Raw genomic sequence first — 23,962 nt, forward strand, 5'->3', positions numbered from 1 at the left:
AGGTACCCTAGGGGTGGCGGGGTGGGGGTTAGGTACCTTGTTGCTCCTTCGATTCCCCCGGAGCCAGTGCCGCTGTGTGTCAAATCTCGCATAGAGGGCCCCAGAGCTCACAAAACTGTAGCCAACAAAACCTCCAATGCGCTAGTGTTTTGTACTTGGCGGGCCGCAGCGATCTCCCGCCTCGCCTGTGGAGAGGTACCTGTGGGAAGAATTGTCAATATGGGCCGAGGCTGGCTAGTATCAGGGTGCACTGGGGGTCCTTTCACTGTTCATCCAGACCCCCACCTGTGCTGAAGTGGGATGGGCTGCTTCTATTTTGGCAGGGCCCCCGCTGCTCACTTCTTTGGTCCTTCGTGACTCTCATGCGGCACCGCGAAGCGAGGCACAGACTCCGGGGCCAGCTGACTTAGTATTCAGAGCACCGACTCAGCAGAATGCAAATGCTCCTTCAGCGGCGACCCAGGAGGCCGGAACCCAGGAGGCCCACGCACGTCTCCCCTTGCTCAACCCGCAGGTTGCCTGATGGACTTGCGTGTTGCTGTTGGGCGTAACTGTTCTCACCTCCGCTGAGACAGGGCGCTCCGAGCTGCTTCCGTGTGCGCTGTTTGGGCCAGTGGGACACCTGAGCATTCATCCCCGCACATCCTGTCTTAGCTTGGCGGTTCCATACGGAGGTTGCTGAGGTGCTGCGCACACTGAAGGGTCCTACGGAGACAGGAGGGTACCCCATGGGTCCGGGCACTGTGCTTCTGGCACCTAGATCAGGTGCTGAATCAGTGCGCCTGACATTTTGTTCGCCTTGGCTTGCCGAGATGTGTGCACTTACTCAATTATTGTGCTTATCGGTGGAAGTCTGACAGTTGTGTTGTTCGCCGAGAGTGCTGCAGGGCTTCATTGCTTGGTTGAGCGACAGAGCAAATTTTGAGTCCATTTGCCGTCAGAAATTTGGTCGATGGCTTGCCGGAGCCAGAAGCTTCTACAAAGCCATGCTGGTCGCAACGGCTCCAAGCCACACCCCTGCATGTAACTTTACATATCTGTGGTGTGGTGGAGAAAGGAGTCAGACAAAAGGGACGCATGCTTCAACAGTTTTATTTTAAAAATAAAGAAAAAAGGCCTCATCTCTAAAAGGGTTATCCCTGCTAAACAAATATAACTCGGGTGCATGTCATCAGGAGGTTTGTCCAAATTAAGTGTCGGTCGTCTGTCCAAAACCTAATCTAACCCTACCGCTAATCGACAAAAGGGTTCAGCATCCAAATGAAAATAAACACAGGAGAATGACTCCCTTCTCCTGGTGAATTGAGCAGTTTGCTGTTTGCTCGTCACTTCCTTCTGGTTCGTCTGCGCGGCTCTGCAGAGTTTTGGGGCTGGTGGTCTCGTTGTCGTTGTTGGACCGAGCTGTCCCCCTCCCAGAGGTCACGCCACCACCTTGACTTCACCAGCACTGGAGTGAGTCGGCTCCCTGCCGGCTCACAGGTTTCTGCTGCTTCCACTCTTACGCGTCCTCTCTTTTCAGAGGACCAGCGTCCCTGCACAGCTGAAACTTCACAGGCTTTGCTGGCTCCTTGTCGGCTTCTCTCAAGATTCTCTTCCTTCAGTTCTTTCTCAGTGTGTCATCTCTCCTAGCTGGACCCACCCTAGTGCAGTGTCAGTCTTTTGGCTATTTCCATGATGTACTCTGCATGCCTTCTCGTGGCCACCTATTCCCAGTACTCTTAAAAACAGGTATGCCATCATTCTTGTTCTTCCTTGTCTCAGTGGTGTCAAGTCTCAAGGAAGGGAGGGAGGGGATGTTACAGTAACACGTAGCAGTACTTTCAGTTGCCCTCTCTGTAGATCTTAGGGTTTACATGGGTACAAGGGAAAGAGGGTTAGGGAGATCCTTTATGGAACGGGAGTCCTTATCCCCAGGTGGGGAGTCGCTCCCTGTGAGGTCCCACTTTCCAACACCCATAGGAGAACTAATGGGTAGCGGCCTCACATTCATAGCCTCACAGGGAACAAATGAGGGGACCCTGTGAATCATCACAACGGCACTGTTACCTATTATGAGCCAGCCATCTAAATAGGGATCTATTTGTAGGCCGTCTGTGAACAGAAGCATAAATACCACTGACAGTACCTTTGTGAGCACATATGGTGTCAATGTTAGAACAAAAGGCAGTACCTTGAATTGGTAAAGGTTGTATCCAACTTTCAACCAGAGACATTTGCAATGCTTTGGGAACATTGAAATAGTAAAGGATGCATCTTTCAAGTTTAAAGTGGCCATGTAATCGCACTACACTAGAAGTAGAATTCCCTTTTTTAAAGGTGGTCATCCTTAACTTTGTAACCTTAAAAAACATGTTCATTGAGAGAAGATCCAGTCTGCGCCATTAAGTCTTTTTTCTGGACCAAGAAATATGTTGAGTGTACTGTTCTAGTAGAGGAACTCTTTTGCTGGCCGCCTGGTGTTCTCTTTTTGGGCAAGACGTTTACGGAAGAGTGTCGTGTGGTAGAGTGTTGAAGTACGCAATAACCTTGTGTGACACTGTTGTGGGCCCATTGATCAGTGTTAACTACCACCCATTTGTTGGCAAACAATGTAACCCTTCCGCCTTGCTGCATTGCGTGGGAGGTAAACACGTTGGAAAATTCAGTATTTTGGAGCTGCACTGTTTTTGGCAGGAGAGCCTCGGCCAAGAATCTTCCCCTACATGGTTGGCTGTACTGCCCTTGATAAGTGTGCCTTGTTCGGATTGCAACCATGAACCCTCAGTGGTTTTCTGGTAGGGTGTACAAAAGCCCTGAAGTTTGTTTTGTGTGATGAAGTTTGTCCTTCCTCCAGTTACCAAGACCTATATGCAGGCATGGCCATGCAGAGAGCTGTTAAAGTGTGCCTGTGAGGGCTCCTGTTCCGTCGTGAATGTATGACAGATTCCTGCCTGGCACCAGTGTGATGATGAAAGTGCTCCAAATTAAAGAGATTTAATTTGAGGGAATTCTGAGGGAACTGTGAAAAGTGGCCCCTCCACACCTCTCCTGTTTTTCCTCAGTGCTTTAGAGTTCATTAGGGTGGCACTTAGAATACTGTGGCTTCACAGGTCGAGCGAGGATCACTTGCTAGTACTGAGCTGCAACAAAGAGCTCTTGGGCCACATTAGTCAAATGTGGTGACAAAGAATGAGGAGTCTGACCAGGTGGATTGAGCTTTTGGCTATAGGCTTTTATTAGTTGTGTCGAAATCCTATCTTTCCCAACTGCTAGAGGTGGTTTCTCTACCTCAACAAAAGATAACTTCGGTCCGTCAGGAAGTCCGTTAGTAGAAACTAGAAATACTCTGTCCTGGTCAACTACTATTCTTTACCTACCACTAAAACATAACAAATAAACCAGAAAGAAAGCAAGATGGCTCTTCTCTAGCGCCAGCAGAATGACTCCCTTCTCCTGGGTCTGAGTCCTTCCACTGCCAGGTCTCTCTTTGGGGTAAGAGAGGGGGTAATTTCAGGTATTCAATATGTCTCTAGACTAGGAGAATGCCTCCTTCTCCTAGTTGAAGCACAGTTCTCTTGATGCCAGATTTTTAAACCCCCCCACAAAAAAGGTCTCTGGATTAGGAGAATGCCTCCTGCCTCCTAGTTGAAGCCACTCCTGTATACAAAGTTAGGGTTTCCGTATATACGTTCTTCCCCTCTTTTGCTTAGAAAGCAATCTCATTGCTTTACGAGGGAAAACAAGGGTGTGGGGGATTGACTCGTCTGATGATCCAGTGTTGACAAAAGACCAGACAAAAGACAAAGACAGGTAATTCATTGGGACTAATCACTAATCCCCAGTTATCTTGCTTTATTGGTGTGGGCTGAAGTGTCCCTTTAGGAACAACTTGCCTACACCACCGCGATTGGGATAATCGCGTCTGCAACGGAGTTTTCTCCCGTTAAGTCATTAACTTTTATAAATGTCTTTTGAAGCTTCCCGGCCCCTCTCAGGTTTGACAAAGAGGGGGATCCGTGTTTGTATCTTAAGTTCCTTTCGGAGCCGTGGATTCACTTCTTTATTGCCTATGATACCGTTCTCGAGTTGGGCCTGCTTGCTCTCACGGTCGCTGGCGATTCAGGCGCAGGTTTCGGACCACACGATCCACATGTCACAGATCACGCAAACACCACAACAGTTCCACTCTTTCTCTGCGTTGGCCTCTGGTCGGTATCCAAGACACTTTCCTCACGCCTCTCAGTTGGTCTTTCTCCTTCTCAAACTGCCTCGTTGCGTCCTCGCAATGTCTGATTTCTGACTCCCCGGACTGGTCTGGTGCTTGACCAATTGTTGCTTCTCTCAATCGGTCCATGTTATGCTCACCTGGTATCCACAGGGACGCCACCCAGCCCTGGTTGGATGATTTGCCCTTTATAACCCTCTCCCGGTCCCTTGGTAAGGCCTCTGGTTAAAGATGGGTCTGCAACATAGGAGAGCTGGATTCAATACCAGATTGTCTTTATGTTTTGCCACCTCCCTTGGCCTCAACTCCTTCCTCCCCCTTGGGCCTTCTCCTCACCGTAATATTGTAAAAGGTGGATTCTCCGTCCTGCTCCTCGTGGCAGGGGCGCGTAGATGTGGGGGGCGAGCAGCAACCAAGTTACTTCACTGGTACAAGCCCCCTGTGGGAATCCAGGCCTGCTGCGACTCCATAGGTTTGCTGCTTTACAGTCTTTATATGCAGTTCTTATGTTCCTCTTAGTTCGAATAATAATGTCTTGCTTCCTTCCTTTTAGGTATGGAAAGGTATTTTGGTGTTGTCATGCAGTTTGAAGATGAGCATGGGCCGGTAGGCGAAAGCGCGGTGTGCACGATGCTGTCCGGTGAGTAATTCGCGATGCGTTGCAGTGTTTCGCCTTTATATTGCTAACCCCTGTCTTTTCTCCCCTTGCAGGTCGCGATGTTCCTCGCCGAGAGGCGTGATGTTCCAGCAATGATACTGACCAGGAGACGACTACCCAGGTAAGAATTGTGTGGCTTTCTTCGTTCGGGAAGAAACGTGAGTAAACACTTATTAATGCTGTCTTTCTTCCTCCTCTTTCCAGGTTATGGTATTCCAGGATGCATGCGGTGCCGGATGATGGAGTTCGTACCTTCAGGTGAGTGGAACTGAAGTCGGCGATGGATTGAAGACAGGATACTATTCCAGGTAAGTTTCGTAGTGTTCTTTCTCTCTTTGCAGGTCCTTGGTTTCAGGTAAATTGGGATCAAAGATCTGGACATGGTGAGCGTTACGCTGCCCACAGCAGAATAACACGAAGCTTGTTCTGCTAAAGTTTGGGTGTGGTTTAAATAGTCTCAGGTAAAGTAGTCCAGGTAAAATAGTCCCAGGCCTGCACACCCAAAAGACTAGACCGCATAGCTCAGTTCCTTGTAACTGAGCTATGTGTGTGCCTCCATGGTGGCTGAACCCCCCCACCCCCAAGTTAAATAGTCCCAAGCAAATAGTCCCATTCTAATGTTGGTCTCCATGATGGTTATGAGCCTGGCGCTAAAGGCACCAGGACTGAGTCCAAGAAAGTCTTGGATAAGGTTTTAAGGCCTTTGACCTGGCCCTAACTGGAAGGCTGACTTGCCAGTGAGGGCCAGGGTTAAGGTTCACGACAGTCCACCGACCACAGTTTTACGGTTTCGTTTCTGCGACTAGTTCAGATCTCTTCTTCTGTTTTCTCTATGCTATTTCTCCAACTCTCGGCCGAATTTTTTAATGCAGTCTTTGCCACATCTTCCTCGATCTTCGGATATCGAGATCTTTCTCCCTCCTTACTGTTTGGTTTAAATAGCTGGGTGTTAGGCAGAATCCTGTGCAGTTCCCTTAGGGAGCACTACACAAGATTAGGACTACAAGTCAGAGCAATAAACCCCCTTTGGTATCAGTCTGTACCCGCAAGATTTAGTTGGTAGCTGTGGCTGAGCAGTCAGACTGATCTCAAGAGGGAGATGAGCAGTATTCAGGGTTTACACAACAGGTCTACTGTACTATGGCACAAGGCAACACTGACCAAAGCTTTGTATTAATAAGTAGTTATATATATTTTTTTCACTTCTAAGAAAACACATTTATCACAGTCATCAAGCAAGCTAAATTAAGTCAAGGAAAAATATACACACTCCCAAGTTAAATTGTAGACCAAGTGAACCAGAGTGAACACTGAGCAAAACGGCACAGTGTAAACTACACACAAGGGATCCTCTACCAATTTCTCACAAGGGAGGGAAAGCACAAGTTATATAGAAATAGCTTCTTACACACCCTAGCAACACTTCCCATAAGTTTGTGAACCAGATTAATTCAGACAGTGCATTAGTATAGCATATACTTAAATGAAAACTGAGCAAAATGGCATTTCACAAGTTTTAGCAATGGGAAGAAAAGAGTAGTTATAAGAAAGGGTTGCACCACACAGTTCGAATGGAGAATCATTCTCGAGAAGGCAGATCAAACAAATGTAGCCAGAGTCAGTAGGCCTGTGCCAGAGTCATTGGTACAGGGCAAGGGCCCAGGAGCAAAATGTTCTTGTACCTGCAGTCAAGTCTTTGGTTAACGATTTTGAAAAAGTGTTAATGTTATGTTAATGTTAAAGGATATTTGTACTGCGCACTATCACCACCGGAGTGGTCCTCTGGCGGCTCTGAAAAAGAAAAGGGAGGGGGGGATGAGTTAGTGGGAAAGAGCTGGAAAAGTGCAAGTTAGCAGTGATGTGCTGTTGGCAGCCTCAGCCCGGTGGGTCCGTCAGCAGAGCTTGGGGTGTTTCACAGTCGGAAGTCATTGTGTGCTGTTGTGGAAGTCTATGTGCGGTTTGTTTTGTTGTTGCAGTGTAGTGAAGTGTGTGCGGCTTGCTGCGTTTGAGGCTTGTGGTTGTGTTTGGTTTGAGTTTGAGAGGTGTATGCAGAGGAGTGAAATTGTTAGTGGTTTGGTTATTGGTTCATGATTGCACAATTGGTCCAGGCTTTGCAGGAGAGTTGTATAACAATCATTGAATTATATGTCTGTCTAGATGCAACAGAGGCTAAGTTGAGGAGTCCATCTAAGTTCGGCATATGCTAACATTCACAATTCTATCTAGATGTGGCGCATGCTAAGTTTAGGAATACCCTCTGTGTGTGCACATGCTAATATTCACAATTCTATCATGATGCGACGCAGGCTAGGTTGAGGAGTCCATCTAAGTGCGGCATATGCTAACATTCACAATTCTATCTAGATGTGGCGCATGCTAAGCTTAGGAATTCCCTCTGTGTGCACATGCTAACATTCACAATTTTATCTAGATGTGACGCATGCCAATGATTATTACACATGTCGAAGGTGACATAGGCTAATCTTGACTGTTCTTTCTAGAAGTTAGTTAACAATGGCACTAGTTAACATTGGCTCCGCTGACCTACCAATGATATATAATGCTCTATACAAATAGCAAGTAGCTTAGCATAACACTATGTTAGTGCGTAGTGCAGTGCAAAATGTATAGTCCAGCCAAGAATGTATCTCAGTTGGTGGTCACTAATCACTTTAGTATGCATGTTGTAATACTATGGCAGTCAACATCATGGAGAGGCAAGGTAGAGTGCCAGGGCTTTCTGGAGTACAGTGATTGCTCTACCCCCCCACCCAAGCCACACTTACAGTTTTGTTGGTGTCTGTTGGCTTTCTTTGCTTCCCCTGCGGACACATCCTGGGGCTGCCTGTTGGATCCGTCCTATGCCTTTGGGCCCTTAGCCACAGGGCTGCCGAGCAGAGCATGGCCCAGGTTTGGCTCAAAACGGGAGGAGCTGGCCAATCAGGGCAGGGGGGAGGCACAGAGAGGCGGGATTAGGGGAGAGAAGGCTCCAGTGCGGCTCTGAAGCCCGCAAGGGCTCCACAGGGCCTGCCACCGCCATGATGGCTCTGAGGGGGCGTGGGGCTCAAGAGTGCGCCCGCTCACCTGATGCCAAACTGGAAATGGCACAGGGAGCAGGCGTGCAGCGGCATCCACACTAACCCAATGGATGGCAGCTGGCCTATCAGGGCAGGGGGGAGGCACAGAGAGGCGGGATTAGGGGAGAGAAGGCTCCGGTGCGGCTCTGAAGCCCGCGAGGGCTCCACAGGGCCTGCCACCGCCATGATGGTTCTGAGGGGGCCTGGGGATCAAGAGTGCGCCCGCTCACCTGGATGCAGAGGGCGAAAGACCATGTTAAGAGAGAGGGGCGGCCAACCCAACAGGTAGGTAAAGGATTTAAAACACCTTTAGTGCTACCGCGAAGAAAGGGCGGCCTGGCAGAACAATGTACCTTAAAATGAAGAAGTGGCTCCTGCGGTGGAGGTTGTTCCTCGTAGTTCCTGCAGTTCGGGTGATCCCGCAGAGGAAGAGAGGCTCTCGTCATGGACTACCCAGGGATGAAACCAGCCGCGGTGCTGCCCGACGAATAAAAGGTACGCTCCTTTAAATAGCGGTCCAGGTGGACTGGTGCCTGGCTATCTGGCCTCCGAGTACAGGGTACTGGTGATTCAACCAAGGCAGGTCCGGGAAGGCAATTGGCAAACTGGTTGGCCCCACCATCTTGAGGGAAGAAGGCTCTTGCAGATGAAGATCTTATCTCGTCGTGTGGAGAAAAGTGGCGAGACGCTGCAGCAGGGCTTCACCGGTGGTTCAGTCGTTGCAGATGTCTTTGGCTGCTCTCCTCTTCGGCTTCTTAGTTCCAGTGGCAACGTCTTGCTTTTCCAGTCCTCGGGACCCTGCTTTTATGCAAAAAGATCCCCATTCATACAGCCTAGCTGTCACTCGCTCAGTGGAGTGGTCATCTTGGCAGGAGACCCTCCAGCCTATCAGGATAGAGTGTGACATGGGTTGCTGAGGCAACCCTGTCCAGGGGACCTACTCCCCCTCCCACGCAATGGACCCACCCCAGAATCAGTGGCACCGAAAGGAGGGCTTCTTGGTGGAAGCCCACCAAACAGACGAACAAGGGATCCCCGACCTGGGTTAGGAGTTTAGAGAAAGAAGTTATATTAAAGTTCTGGCAAATAAAACCTACCGGAGCAAAGTTAATATTAAAATGCACCGGCGATATGTTAGAGGCTGTCAGAAAAAGTGGTAGCCTCGACAATGGGAAAATCACATAGGGAAATATTTGCGGTCGAATATTTATGGTAGTAACCACTGCCACCAGCCAGAAACTTTTGAGAGAGGGACTGTAGGGTACCCTCTCGAAAATGAACATAGGGGATAAACTATTAACCCCTTCCAGTGCCTCCATAGTAAGATGGGTTGTACTGGTTTAGTTCATAGGATTTGACTAGTAAAGTCAATCCTTTACTTTACATGCCCTGGAGTCTATGTTTGGGGGTCGCTACGACACCCCTGTGTCACTGCACTGAGGATGCTGTGTAACACATGTGAATAAAGATGGTTCCTATGGGGTTGGGAAAGATCCCATAGGCATTAAACACAAAAATAGCCTATAACACACATAGCAAAAATGCATAAGATTGGGAAAGAGAGGCGCACTCTTAGCAGGTAAAAAAACAAACCCTTCAAATCCAGCAAAGCTGCTGGGGGACTCTATAGGTAAGGGAAATTAGCCATAGAATGAGAATTCTCCCTAACACTGGCCTGCCTGAGAGAAACGTCAGTTCGATTGACCACAGCTGATCGGACATCCCTCATGCTTGAACATAGCGTTCCTGGGCTCTTTTTTGTCCCAGTACTTGCTAAAGAGAGACTGACACTACAGTAACACAGTCTCTGTTAGGAAGAAACCTGTGCAGTTCCTTTTGGGAACACTGCAAAAGATTTAGGACTACAGGTGTTAGCATTAAACCCACTTGGTAGCAGTCTGTACCACCCAGATTTACCTGGTAGCTGTGGCTGAGCAGTCAGACGTCCCTCAAGAAGAGTTAGGCAGTATGCAAAGTATACACAATAGGCACTCGGACACAATAGCACAAGCAAACACTGACGAGAGCTTTGTTATATAACTATATAATAATTTATTTAAAAACACACTGTTAGAAACACTCCAGCACTCTTATTGTAAAACACTCTAAACACAGTTACTATTATGATATATACAACCCTTATTCCTTATCAGACAAGTCTTAGTTAACACCACTTATTTCCAGACAGAGGTGAGCGCTTAACTACAGATGGCACTCCGACAAGTTCATGAAAAAGGGAGGGAAAAAGGCAGAATATGTGAAGATACACCACTCTAAGATTTAGGAACACTTTTAGCAAGGCAGAAGAGCAAAAGTCACTTGTGAGCCACAAGTGACTCTCTCTAAGAGTGGGCCCACTCTTAGAGAGAGCAGAGCACACATGCGCCCAAGATCACACAGTTAAACTAGGCTTTGAAAGTCTTGCAGAGAGTTTGAAAAGAGTTTAGATAGGCTCAGAAAAGTTTAGCCAGGGTGTCCCAGGCTAACCCAGGTTTGAAAGCCGGGGGCTAAATCTACCCCGTACACTCGGTGGCAAGGGAAGCCAGGCAGAGCACGGTACCTTAAGTGGGAAGGATCCTCCAGCAGTGGCAGTTGTTCCTGGCAGCGGGTGCAAGTCTCAGCGTCGTCCAGAGGAAGAGAAGATCTCGACTTGGAGGAAAGATGAAGGTCGTTGCACTGCCAGGGAAGAAACCAGCCGCGGAGTCTTCCGGTTAAAGGTATTAACCATTATTTCGCGGTCATGGTAAAACGTGGTATTCCAGTTGCCGGGGTGCTTGGCACAGGCAAAGCGGCCACGAGATGCGTCGGGAAGGTGAAAAGACGGTTATCCCCAACAGTCAAAGGAAGAAGACTCTCCGGCGGGAGATCTCCTCTCTCGTTGAGAAAAGTGGTGAGACGGTTCAGCAGGGCTCCGCCGGTGGTGGCGTCGTAGCAGGTCGGCTCAGCTTCTCCCTCGTCGGATTCTTAGGTCCTGTGGCGACTTCTGAAGTTCCAGTCCCCAAAGCCCTGCTTTTATGCAGAAAACCCCATTTCACTCAGCCTAGCTGTCACTTAAACATGCTAAGTGGTGAGCCGGCCGGCTCACCACTTGGGCCAATCAGGACGGAGTGCGACTTGAGTTGCCTAGGCAACTCAGTCCAAGGTGCCTAAAACCCCCTCCACCCTCCTAAGTACCCCAGACAGAGTGGCACTACTTTGGAGGGCTTCTGTGGAGAAGCCCGCCACAAAAGTGGAACAAAGGGCTCGACTTGGATTGGAGTCACAGAAGAGAACACAAACGCCATTTTGGAACCGAGTTTTGGCAAAAAATACCAACCGGAGAATTAATAATTAAATAAACCAGCGGTATGTTCCAGGCTATCGTAATTAAATGAATAAAGATAGTAGCCTCGAAAAATGGGAAAATCCCATAGAGAAATATTTGCGGTTGAATATAAAAAGTAGTATCCACTGCGACCAGCCAAAACTCGATCAGGGGGGACGGAGACGTGCCCCCTCGACTAACAGACCCCGGGGCAATCGAATTGCCCCGGCCAGTACGTCCACATTATGATGGTTTATACTGGTTCTGTTCAGAATTCAAGACTAGTAAAGTCAATGGTGACTTTACATGCTCTGGGAGACAGTAGTCAGTCCCAGGGTATGGAGTCTATACTGGGGGGTCACTATGACACCCCTGTGTTACTACTCTGAGGGTGCTGTGTAACACACATCACAAAAACGCATGAAGCCCTATGGAGTAAAAGACCCCATAGCACATTAAACACATCTAGAGTCAAAGGAATACACTCAAATCATGTGCAAGAGTGAGGGTAAAAGAGTCTCACTATTGGCAGGAGAAAAAAATAAACCCCAAAAATCCAGCAAAGCTGCTGGGGGACTCACTAGGTTAGGAAATTCAGCCTAAACAGAGAATTCTCCCTAACAGTCTCCAACACAATCATCAGCAAGGGTTGGGTTATTACCCTGTGGGGTATGTAGTTACAGTGGGCATGTCTCAGACTCATGTTCTTGTCTCCAGGAGGGGGGTTCCTCTCTATAAGATACTCCTGCATGCTACCACCCCTAGGGGGACTACCGATTAGCGGCCTCACCTCCCTAGTCTCATAGAAGGAACAAGTTACTTACCTGTAACTGTTGTTCTCCAGCATGGGTCTGGCATGGGTTCACATGCTCATGAATATTCCCCGTAGTCAGGCCCGGAATCCTCGGTATAGAAAAAATCAGTATCAGTTTCGTTTCTGATCTGTCATTCTTAGTAGTAACCAATCACTGGTCTCTGGGTCATACTGCCCCCAGCCAATGACTGCCCTCTCCCTAAGCCCCGCCTCTGGCAGCCATCCTCAGATTTGGTAGCACGTAAAGTGGCAGTATGACCAAGTGAAGAGCCGCAGAGGGGTAGGCGGGAGGGTTCGCATGTGAATCCATGCCAGAACCATGCTGGAGAACAACAGTTACAGGTAAGTAACTTGTTCCTTCTCAGCATGGGGTCTGGCATGGATTCACATGCTCATGAATATAAGAATACATAGCAGTATACACATGCCCAACCACGGGAGGTGGTAACAGGCTCAACATTAAGCAATACAAAAAACTCAACATTAAGCATCTCTTACCTCCTCACCAGGCTCACCTTAAGCGAACAGGTTGCGCAGCACTGCTTGTCCGACCCTGGACTCCTGCCTGGAGTCCCGATCGACGCAGTAGAATCTCGTTAAGGTGTGCGTCGACATCCACGTCGCAGCCCTGCAGATGTCGAGCAGGGGCACACCAGATAGGAACGCCATGGTAGCAGCGATCGCTCTGGTCGAGTCGGCTCTCGGACGGCCGCGCAGCGGTCGGTTTACCAACCGGTGACAGTGCATGATGCAGCCGGAGAGCCATCTGGAAATAGAAGCCTTCGAGAGAGCCTTCCCTTGATTCACAGGTCCAAAGTTTACAAACAGCTGTGATGTCTTCCGAAAACTCTTCGTGCGGTCCACGTAGAACTTCAGCGCTCTAGCTACGTCCAGCGAGTGCAGAGTCCTTTCAGCCGGCGACGAAGGCGACGGGAAGAAAACTGGCAACAGCAAGGGTTCGTTGAGGTGGAAGTCCGACGGCACCTTGGGCATGAAGGAGGGGTGCATCCTCATCACCACCCTCGTGTCGTGAAACGTCAAGTATGGTGGCTTGCAAGATAGGGCCTGGATCTCTCCCACTCGTCGTGCGGAGGTGATGGCCACGGGAAATGCTGTCTTCCACGACAGAAACTTCAACGGTGCCGAATGCATAGGCTCAAATAGGGCCCCCATGAGCCTGGTCAGCACCACGTTGAGCTCCCACGCCGGGGCAGGGGCCTTCACCGGCGGGAATGATCGGAACAATCCTTTCCTAAATTCCTTCACCAGCCGATGAGACCACAAGGACGCCCGTCCCGTAGTTCTGGTGTATCGTGAGATGGCGGCCAGATGTATCTTGATGGAAGCGTGAGCTAGTCCAGCCTTGGCCAATGACAGTAGGTACGGCAATACTTGAGGGGCCGTAATCCGCAGAGGGTTAATCTTCTGTGCACGGCACCAGACAGAGAACCTCTTCCATTTATGTCCGTAGCACTTGAGAGTTGAGGATGCCCTGGCCTTTGCAAGAACCTCTCTGCAGTCGGCTGGGATGTCGTACCCTCCAAACTCTAGTGCTGCAGGAGCCAGGCCTGCAAGTTCAGCGACTCTGGGTTGTGGTGAAGAATGGTGCCTCCTTCTCTGGAGAGAAGATCTGCATCCGTCGGCAGCTTGACTGGTGTGGACGCTGACAAATCCAGAAGGTCCGGGAACCAGATCTGTCTCGGCCACGCCGGTGCGACGAGGATCATCCTGCACCGGGACCTCTTGAGCTGGTTGATGAGCCGGAGCAGCAAACTGCAGCGGAGGGAACGCATAAAGAAATAGGCCGTCCCAGGGGAACGAGAAAGCATCGCCATGCTCCTCGGCTGGGGGAACCTGCTGGCGAACCTCCGGCACTTGGAGTTCGTCGCCGTCGCGAAGAGATCGATCTGGGGTTCGCCCCATCGTCGGAAGAGTCGATCCACTTGATCCTGGCGTAGTTCCCACTCGCAGCTCTCTGCTGAGTGAGTCGGCGATGGGGTTTTTTATTCCTGACAGATGAAAAGGCACCAGAAAGATCCCTTGGGCGACGGCCCAATGCCACAGATCCTGGGCTTCCTTGGATAGGGCAGGGGATCTGGTTCCGCCCTGCTTCCGGATGTAGAACATCGTGGTGGTGTTGTCGTTGAAGATCCTCACCACCTTTCCCTTGAGGGACGGAAGAAAAAACCTGAGGGCCCAGAACACTGCGCGGAGCTCCAAGATGTTGATGTGGAGTGACTTCTCCTCCGGGAGCCAAAGGCCTCTCATGTGAAGATCTCCGGAGTGTGCTCCCCAACCTTCCAGGGAGGCATCCGTCGTCACAGTCACCTGGTGAGCTGGGGTCTGAAAGTCCATGCCCACCGACAGATGAGAGCGGGTACCCCACCACCGGATCGCCTGACTGAACGTCTCGTTGAGTGGGATCCTGTCCTCGAAGATGCCCGTCGACTGGACCCAGCGGGCGCCGAGGAACTCTTGTAAGGGGCGCATCCAAAGCCTGCAAAGGCGCACCAGATGAATGCAGGACGACATCATCCCGAGGAGGGACTTGATAGATCTTGCCCTGGCCATGTCCGTGGCCAGCAGACGCTGCACCTTGCCCAGGATGGTCCTGGTCCTTTCCTCCGATGGCGAGGCCAGCCGCGCCACTGTGTCGAGCTTGGCTCCCAGAAACAGGGCGACTTGCGACGGGACCAGGTGGGATTTTGGAAAGTTGATGGAGAACCCCAGGTCCGTGAGCAGCTGGACGGTCTTCGCAGTGTGCTCCACAGCAAGCTCCCTTGTCCTTGGCCGGATGAGCCAGTCGTCCAGGTAGGGGTAGACGTGGATACCCTGCAGGCTCAGCCGCGCCGCCATCTGTGCGAGACACTTGGTGAACACCCTGGGTGCCGACTTCAATCCGAACGGGAGGGCCTTGAACTGGTAGTGCCGCCCTTGGACCACGAACCTGAGAAACTTTCGGTGTCCCTTTAGGATGGGAATATGGAAGTAGGCATCCTCCAAATCCAACGACGATAGGAAATCGCCCTCCTCCAGCTGACCCAGGACGTGTTGGAGGGTGACCATCCGGAACTTCCGTGCCTTGATGAATTTGTTCAGTCGTCGTAGGTCCAGGATGGGACGCCATCCTCCCGACTTCTTCTTCACAAGGAAGTATCTTGAGTAAACTCCGGAGCCCCGAAGCCTCTTTGGGACGAGCTCGATGGCGCCCTTCTTGAGCATCGCCTTTACCTCCAGGAGAAGTTGAGGGACGTGATGTTCTTTCCTGGCCACAGGGGGGACGCGCGGGCACCTCCTTAGAAACTCGAGCGCGTGACGCTGGGCTAGGGTGTCCAGCACCCAACGGTCGGTGGAGATGGACTCCCACACACTGACGAAGCTCGCCAGCCGGCCTCCCACCGGGGTGCTTCGGTGGGGGCCCGACCCCACGGCCAGTTCAGTCCTGCTTCGACGAGGCTTTGCCGCCTTGACCTCCTTGGCGACGACGGCGGGGCCCGCCTGACTTGCCTCGTCCCCTGTAAGCTTCCTGCGACGACGAACGGGCCGCTTGACGGTAGGTGGAAAATCCACCGCCGGAACCTTTGGAGGCACCCTGTTTGCCTCCGCCGCTCCGAAAGGGCGGCCGCCGTTGCTGGAGAACCCCAAGAGCCCGTCTCCGTCTCTGCCTTGATGGCTTGAAGGGAATTGTCCACTGTTTTCCCAAACAGGTTGTTTCCGTCGAACGGCATGTCCAAGACTCTGGTCTGCACGTCCTGACGCAAGTCAGTAGCCTTGAGCCATTCGCGCCGCCTAAGGCACACGCCGTTGCCCAACTGGCGAAATCCAGTGTCCGCGATGTCCGTCGCAATCGTTATGGCGTGGTCCGACGCCACCTCTCCTTCCTGCAAGATCTCTAGGGCATCCGCCCTCTTGTCGTCCGGTAGGAAGTCCAGCAGGGGGGCCAGTTTGTACCACAACTCCCTGTCGTAGCGGGCTAAGATAGCCAAGGCGTTGGCCGCCTTAATCATCGTTGCTGCAGACGAGATGACCCTGCGTCCCATCGTATCCAATTTCTTTCCCTCGCCGTCTGGCGGGGAGGTCGATGTAGAGGCCGCGCCCCCCCCCCCGCTTTCTTCCTGGCCGCCGCGGAGACGACCGAGTCCGAGGTCGGCTGTGCCCGAAGGCACAAGGGGGCCGCGTCCGGGACCCGGTACTTCTTCTCGTACCGATCCCTTCTAGCCAGCGTCGTGGATGGGTTCTTGAGGAGGGCGAGGCCCTCATCCCAAATATCGTCCAGTAGAGGTACGGAGAGGACCGTCTTCCTCTTGGCTTCGCGCCGTTGATAAAGGAAACCTTCCTTCTTCTCTTCCGGGCAGAGCTGGAAAAACTCAGATGCCCTGGCGATCGTGGAGTGAAACGATCCAATCCCGTCGGGCGGGGAAGCCCGGGTGGGAGGTGACGACGGCAGATCCTCGTCGTAAACCTCGTTGTCCGTACCCGTCGCGGCCATGTCGGTCCCCGTATCATCCCCACGAGTCGTGGACGGGGAGGAGGGCTGAACAGGGCGCGATGGCTGAAAAGGAGGTGGAGGATGAATCCTTCTTCTCTTAGGGGGAGGGCTCCCAGAAGGGCCTGGCTCCCCCGTCGGGAGCGGTTCCTCCGCTGGTGGTAACGGCAGTCTCGTCCTTATCTCCGAGCATAAGGACTGTATAGCCAACAAAATGGCCGCCGAGTTGTCTTGCGGCACTGGTTGAGGGGAGTCCGACGGGCGGTCAGGGGCCCCGTCGGCACCCTCGATGTTATCGTCGTCTCCTACGTCGGGGTCCCTCCCGACGGGCTGGTCTTCTTCCACGCCAACGCCTTCAAGCCAGTTGGCGAGACGGTGATGGCGGTCCTTCATGGTCCGCTCCGACATATTGCCGCAAAACGCACAGTCCTACTCCACGTGCGTCTTGTCCTCATGTAGGCAGTAAAGGCAAAGGGAGTGTTCGTCCTCCTTAAAGACATTCTGAAGCTGGCATCCAGGGCAGACCCTGAACAGCTTTCCGGGCGTCGAGCTTCCCTTCTCCTGGGCCATGTCCGAGATGGGCCTGAGAAACTTCTGGAGTCCTCCAAAAGCGTGGCTCGACGAAATCTTCACCCTTGAGGGGCGTAGAAGAATCCGACACGGGTCCCCGTTGATCGGATAAAGAAACGGTGGAGCTTGAGGCTCTTTTGACCGAAAAATCGAAGTTTTTGAGGAAAAAACGTGAAAAAATAGCACTAACGCTCGAGAGCAATAGCACGAGGATCCCAACACTTGAACGTGCGGTAAAAATCCGAAGATGGATGCCAGAGGCGGGGCTTAGGTAGAGGGCAGTCATTGGCTGTGGTCAGTATGACGCAGAGATCAGTGATTGGTTACTACTACGAAAGACAGATCAGAAACGAAACTGATACTGATTTTTTCTTTACCGAGGATTCCCAGCCTGACGACGGGGAATATTCATGAGCATGTGAATCCATGCCAGACCCCATGCTGGAGAACGAGTGCTTGTCCTCCTTGAACACATTCTGAAGCTGGTATCCAGGGCAGGTCACGAACAGCTTCCCGGGCGTCGAGCTTCCTTTCTCCTGGGCCATGTCTAGGGTAGGCCTTGGAACTTCTGGAATCCTCCAAAAGCGTAACTCAACAAAATCTTCACCCTTGAGGGGCGTAGAAAACTCCGAAAAGGGTCCCTGTTCATCAGATGTAGAAACGGTGAAGCTTGAGGCTCTATTTAACCGAAAAATGAGAAAAATCTCCTGAAAAAGCGCGAAAACGCAGCAAAAGCTCGAGAGCTACAGCACGAGGACTCCCAACACTTGAACGTGCGGTAAAAATCTGAGGATGGCTGCCAGAGCCGGGGCTTAGGGATAGGGCAGTCATTGGCTGGGGGCAGTATGACCCAGAGACCAGTGATTGGTTACTACTAAGAAAGACAGATCAGAAACGAAACTGATACTGATTTTTTTCTATACCGAGGATTCCCGGCCTGACGACAGGGAATATTCATGAGCATGTGAATCCATGCCAGACCCCATGCTGGAGAAAGGGGCTCCCCTCTGGAGATGAGTGGCGCCATCTGGGGAATCGTCACACAAAGGTGACTATGGTTACCAGAAAATCCTCACCTTTGCCTTGATGAGTCCATTCAACGTCAAACGATGGATTGGAGATGCGCTTCTCCTTGTGCCGAACAGCGCAGAAAAGCTGTGCCCTTCCTCCGCTGCTGTGGAGTGGGTCAGGTCCTTTTGATGTATAGGGGGCATGGGTGGAAACAACACACCCTGTATCGAGGCCTCAATGGACTTCCAGCTCTGCAAGCCAAACAGCTGCTCCCTTCCTCCGCCGCGGGCTTTGCCACTGCAGGGATCATCAGGCCTTTTTGATGCATAGGGGGAGTGGCCGGGACCAATATAACACGCGTCAGGGCCTCAACAGACTTCCAGGTGCGCCCTTAAATTATGCAGGGCTTTGCACTTTACCCCAAGCTTCTGTGGCTAGTGTAAAAAGAAACATTTTACACTTTTTATGCATCATGTGGAAATTGGCTGAAAAGAGCAGCACTATTGAAACTAGGAACATTGCAATGCACACACGTTTTTCATTGCCTTGCTATAAAAGTTGCCTACAAATATGCTCCTTGTTTATAAGATTGTATATGGGATGGCTCCTTAGACCTTGCAGCTCTTGTGGTGCTGATCTGTGTACAATGATTAGGCGTTTGCATACCATTTTGAATTTTTGCCTCGATTGCGCATGTGCTAGCTACAACAAGGTTGGGATTTGCACTTTACCCCAAGCCTAAGATGCTACTGTAAAATGTGATCCATTTGATTTCTTTTAGTGTATTATGTGGAAACTGTTTTATAGTGTAAACGTTTATGGCGTAAAGCCAAAATAAAGTGTTTCGACTGACTGAAAGGGGCTTCCCCATGGTTAGCGTTTCTATATCACAAGGTGCAAAAACAATGATTCAGCTGAGTTTGCCGTCAAGCATGCAATGAATGCCCCTACCTCTTTGGGTAAAAAGAGAAAAGCACTGAAAAAGATGGGCTCTCATCAAGGATAGGGAAGTCTGTTCGACTGTCATGCCCAGAGATTTCGTCGTAGGCCTGTGTGACTCACATTTTCGACGAGTCATCTGCCTTATACTTGAAGTGTTTGGCCCATCAAATGTATTTTCTAAATGTTTGATTTGGAGAGCAGGGAAAATAAATTAGACATCCATGTCCAATAAAAAATAAATAATAATTAAGAGTGCCTGCGCACACAGTGTCCAGTTCCGCCTGTAGAATTGCCATCATTCACAAGATCAACCAAAGGGCCCTAGCACCAATGTTTCCTTTCCCACCTTCCACAGAGCTTGGGTATATCACATCAAATTGCAGATTGCATTAACTGTGCATAAAGACCGACTTCACTTTGTTTTCGCTCCATGCCTGGAGAAAAAATGGAAAGGCTGCAGCTTTTGAACCTGCAAAGAAACCTGGACCACCACATTCTCCCGAGACAGGTGAGCTGACAAAGAGCCAGGATCCTCTGAAGACAATCTGTGCTTTTTATTTATTTACTTTTTAAGAAGTATGTTTGAAACCCCCTGAAAAGAAGCACCAAGACCCCTCTGAAAGAATCATGCTAATGGAGGTCTGACACAATGCATGTTTTCTTGTCCAATGGCGGAGCTGTGACTACAGCCAAAGCCCATGGTCTCTTGGAAGGGAGCAATAATTCTGCCAAAGCGATTGTCCATCAAGAACTCTATCCCTAGAGACATATTTAGGCCACCCGCTTCCCTCAAATCAGCAGACAGGTGTGACAGATACAGATCATGGTACCGCAAGGGATAGAATTCCTTGGGAAAAATCAAATGCACACTCATCTAATCCCCTCCAGGCTAAACATGCACTGGGTCACCCGCTTCAAAGGACCTTTGAATAAGGCTAAAGATTTCATCCACCAGGCAGGGTTCACCTAGAGAGTTTCAGGTCCTGGAGAGATTAAAGAAAAAAAAGAAGGGGAAGGGCCAGGCTCAAAAAAAAGAAGGGGAAGTGCCAGGCTTAGAGCCTAAGGTACCAGACACCAGAGACATGGAGTGATAGACAAAGCACCGCTGGGACCAGTTCCACGAAGCCAATGGCTGTACAGAGGAAAGCACTGCATAGTTGCAGTCTCGGGTGCATGAAGAACCTCCACTGAACAATGGAGGAGTAGTGCGCCTTGATGCCTGGACAGGTGCGGGGTTCACCTAGCAGCATAAGGAAAAATCTCCATCATCTGAGACTTGAAGCATTCCCATTTCTTTGGGGTTGATTAAGCATCTGTAAATTGTACTTCATTAAATGGCACTGTCACCTGTTTGATTCTACCTACTTCAGAGATTACAGTAAAGGAATTATTCGACACGTCTTCAAAGAGGGGGAGTTGTGTTTGGATGTGGAAGATGCACATTTGTGGGATCTCTTCCTCCTCACACTTTGTAAGGCCTTGCATTCGTTTTATGCTGTCCCAGTGAGATGCAGAGGGGTTTCCCCTGAAGGGAGGGAGGGAGGGATTAAGGGGGACAAGCGGGCAGAGAGTGTGGGGGAGCTGAGTCATTGCCACACTTGGGGAGACCAGTGGAAACTTTAGCAACTCTCTCCTTAACAGACTTTGTGTGAACTGACTGACTAGAGCTGCACGCTTCAATGTCATGATCCTGCCCCATGTACCAAACGCAGTGCCAAAGTGCATCTGACAAATGCATTTGTTGCTTGCATTCTCGGCAAGACATAAACCCATAAGGCTTGGGGTTGACCTGTTGAAGACATTGCAAAACAAGGTGGCATTGCAAAAAACAGTGGCTGGGTGCACAGAGAAAAACAGAAGCAGTGGGACTCCTGTGGCTCTTTTTTTATACACTTCTAGCACTAGTAGAAAGAGGAGTGAAAATGGGACAGAGGTAGACAGGCGAAAGAGGAAATGGTTGGAGGGCGAGTGATCAATGGAGGAGCAAGCAGAGCTGAGAAGTGGAACGAAAGGTCAATAGAGTTGCCTAGATTTTGCATTGGTTGAAGAGTCAACCAAAGAGTTATCAGAGATTATGGAGCCAACTGGTTGTCTGACATTTGAGATGTTTGGAAGGTTGAAATTGATCATAAAGACAGCAGGCATATCAGTGAGCAGGAAACCAAGCATAAGGTCAAGGAGGAAAAACTTGGGAGCCCCAGGAGGATGAAAAGATGTGGAATGTAAGCATGGCTTGTTAAGGGGTTGACAGCATTGTGCGTAAAGAAAGATGAAATTAACTAAATGGGTAAAAGGCAGAGAGGTAACCCCGGTTGATCATTTTGACCCACTCTCTCTCTTTGCCAGCCAAGAAAAGAGAAAGTGTCAAAGTGAGTGTGGAGTGACATTTTAGGGTGCCAGTTGATCATTAGTAAATAGCATTAGATCTGGATTCAGAAAAAGGATAATGCTAGTTAACGGAATAATTTAAGAACTTCCATCTCATATAATGATGTAATCGTATACTGCAAACTCATTAACATCTTTGATACTAACCTCTTGAATTCCAAGACACAGGTAGTATATGCTGTCAGGTGCATAAGCATCACCATTTGGTCTTCTAATTTCATTGACAAAATCTGCTAATCCAAAATTCAGATCACGTGTAGTGTGCAATAGCAGATCCTCCTTTAATTTTACTGCCTTAGCTGAAAGAAAACAAATACATTTGTCACTTTGTTTAGAAACAAATGGTTACAAGACAATAATAGTGAAAAATTACAGTCTACCAAATTTGGCAAAGAAAAGAGGCCACATCCAAAAATGCATGCCAAATTTGGTGAAATTTAATGCTTGTATTTATTTAAAAAAAGAAGTTGTTTAAATATCTTCTTTTGGTGTTTTCCATTCAACCCAAAAACAAGATTTCAGGGATATCTCAATTGCCTGCTTCAATTTTCAAGATTTTTGGCATACTCTGCGAAAGCTGATAGATGAACTGACAACTCAAAGACACGGGGAATAGAGTTCAAAGAAGTTTACATACTAAAGGTTTCGGATAGATACAAATAGAGTTAAAGGGAAATTCAAGAAAATAATGTTGAGACCGTCGCACTTGCATAAGGACTGTGGTCAGTCCATCCCTTGCTGCACTTTGGCTTCACCAGCTGGCCGTCTAGTAAAAACACTCATCCTTTGGCCTTTTAAGAGTCCAAGAAATCATTATTGGCTTGTTTGACTAGTCACTCCTCCATGGCACTTGACAATATTTCGCTCCCCTTGGTAACAGGTTATAAGACCCTAGGGTCCATGGGGACCCTCGTTCATAGTCAAGCATAAAGGCTGTGACAAAGCTGGTCCAGAACTTTGAGCCCATAAATGGCAACGCTCAGGTCCCTGGTGCCATCTGCAGACTCTGCAACAGTCTCTGGCAGCACAGAGGTGGTAGGTGCTTTACCAACACGCCTTGCGCCTTGGAAACACTTGTCTATGGGCGCATTATACATGACCTATCAATCAAACCAGTCAGCTTCCCCATGTTTTGGGCACTTCATTCTTCTGACCTCCCTCACTCACTCACTCTTTACCCCTGCCGTAGCCATTTTCTTGTATTCTCTTTTCGCATCAACATCCTTCAGCAATCAGCCCTCTTTACCTCTCCCTTTGGCTTTCTCTACTATCTTCTTATATAAGCTCTTGTTGATCCTGCCTTGCTCCTCCTCCCTCCCCTCCAGACAGCATTTCTTCAGCACCTTCTTCGACAGGTTACTTTCCTCCACCTCTGCACTCTTCCTCAGCTTCAACTCCTCCACCTTGTTCTTCTTCCGCAACACCTTTTTAACCATTCCCTGTCTTCAATAACTCTTTGTTCTTCTTCCGCAACACCTCGCTAACACCTCTCACTCCTCTTGACTGCCTTCCTCCAAGCTCATCCACAGCACCCCCAATCCAACCTCCTCCGCTCGTTTCCTCACATCATCCTCCACTACTTCTTGATTTGTTCAAACTCACACTGTGCCCCCTCCTTTCTACTCCTTGACTCTAGTACTGCTTGCTCTCCTCTAAAACCTTCTCATGGCACTGATCCACTACCACGCTCTGGCTCATAATCCAACCTCTAAGCTCCCACACTTACTTTGGTACACTGGGAGTTCTAATACTTACACTGTCCCAAGAGAAGAACCTCACACAGTGTTAGGTAAGATTTCCACAGAGCTGGTAAATCTTCCTTTCCTGGTTCAACCCCAGAACATTTTGCTTTTCTATTGGGATATTTTTCATTAATACCTCAGTGAGTGGGAACCTTTTTCCACACTCACCTAATCTTTAACTCTTTTTATGGGTGTCATTTTTAAGACTCTCCATAGTGTCTGTCTAAAGTTTTCATGTTTAACAACTTATAGGCAATAAGTGCCTGATGTTGCTGGGCTGCCCTAGGGGCTCCCCATTTAACTTTCTTATGTTAACCTTGAGTGAACTAAAGTTCCCAAGGGTAGAACGGATCTTTGGATCCCTTTTACATTTTATTCTGTGAAACCAGCACACTCCAACTTAAGTGGAGTGCTGGGGAGATACAATGTATCCCCTTTCACATAAAAACTAACAATTCTGTTACAGTGACAAGCTTACCTTTAATGGCTGGTGGCACTGATACCTTTTACTAATTTGGTGCACCTTTACCGCCGGCTGTGATCACAGCTGCAGTAAAGGCACCTAAGGCCTTTTATCAAAATGGCCTCCATCTTCTTTTTCTGCCATTTTACTGTTCATCGTTTCTTGTTCCTTCCCCTGACATCCAGGATGGGAAATACCTTTGTGTGAGTTTTGTCTTCGGCGGGAGTCCCCTGGACACCCCGCCCAGGCTCCCGTCAGCCTGTAAGCAAAGGAAGTGGGTGAGGAGTCCAAAACTTCCCCATC

At 49.6% G+C, this 23,962-nt stretch overlaps 1 protein-coding gene across 5 annotated transcripts in view; it reads right to left on the bottom strand.

The window, feature by feature from the left end:
- The window catches only part of ZMYM2 (zinc finger MYM-type containing 2), a 2,192,903-nt gene that overhangs the window by 381,827 nt on the left and 1,787,114 nt on the right, over positions 1-23,962 (bottom strand). For all 5 annotated transcript variants that reach the window (XM_069640238.1, XM_069640242.1, XM_069640239.1 and 2 more), the window contains one exon: positions 21,602-21,753. In XM_069640238.1, the coding sequence (XP_069496339.1) occupies positions 21,602-21,753 (152 nt within the window). The remainder of the gene's footprint in view (positions 1-21,601; positions 21,754-23,962) is intronic.

This window comes from Ambystoma mexicanum, chromosome 7q (genome assembly GCF_040938575.1).
Source record: "Ambystoma mexicanum isolate Mex_15411 chromosome 7q, UKY_AmexF1_1, whole genome shotgun sequence".
Lineage (NCBI taxonomy): Eukaryota > Metazoa > Chordata > Amphibia > Caudata > Ambystomatidae > Ambystoma > Ambystoma mexicanum.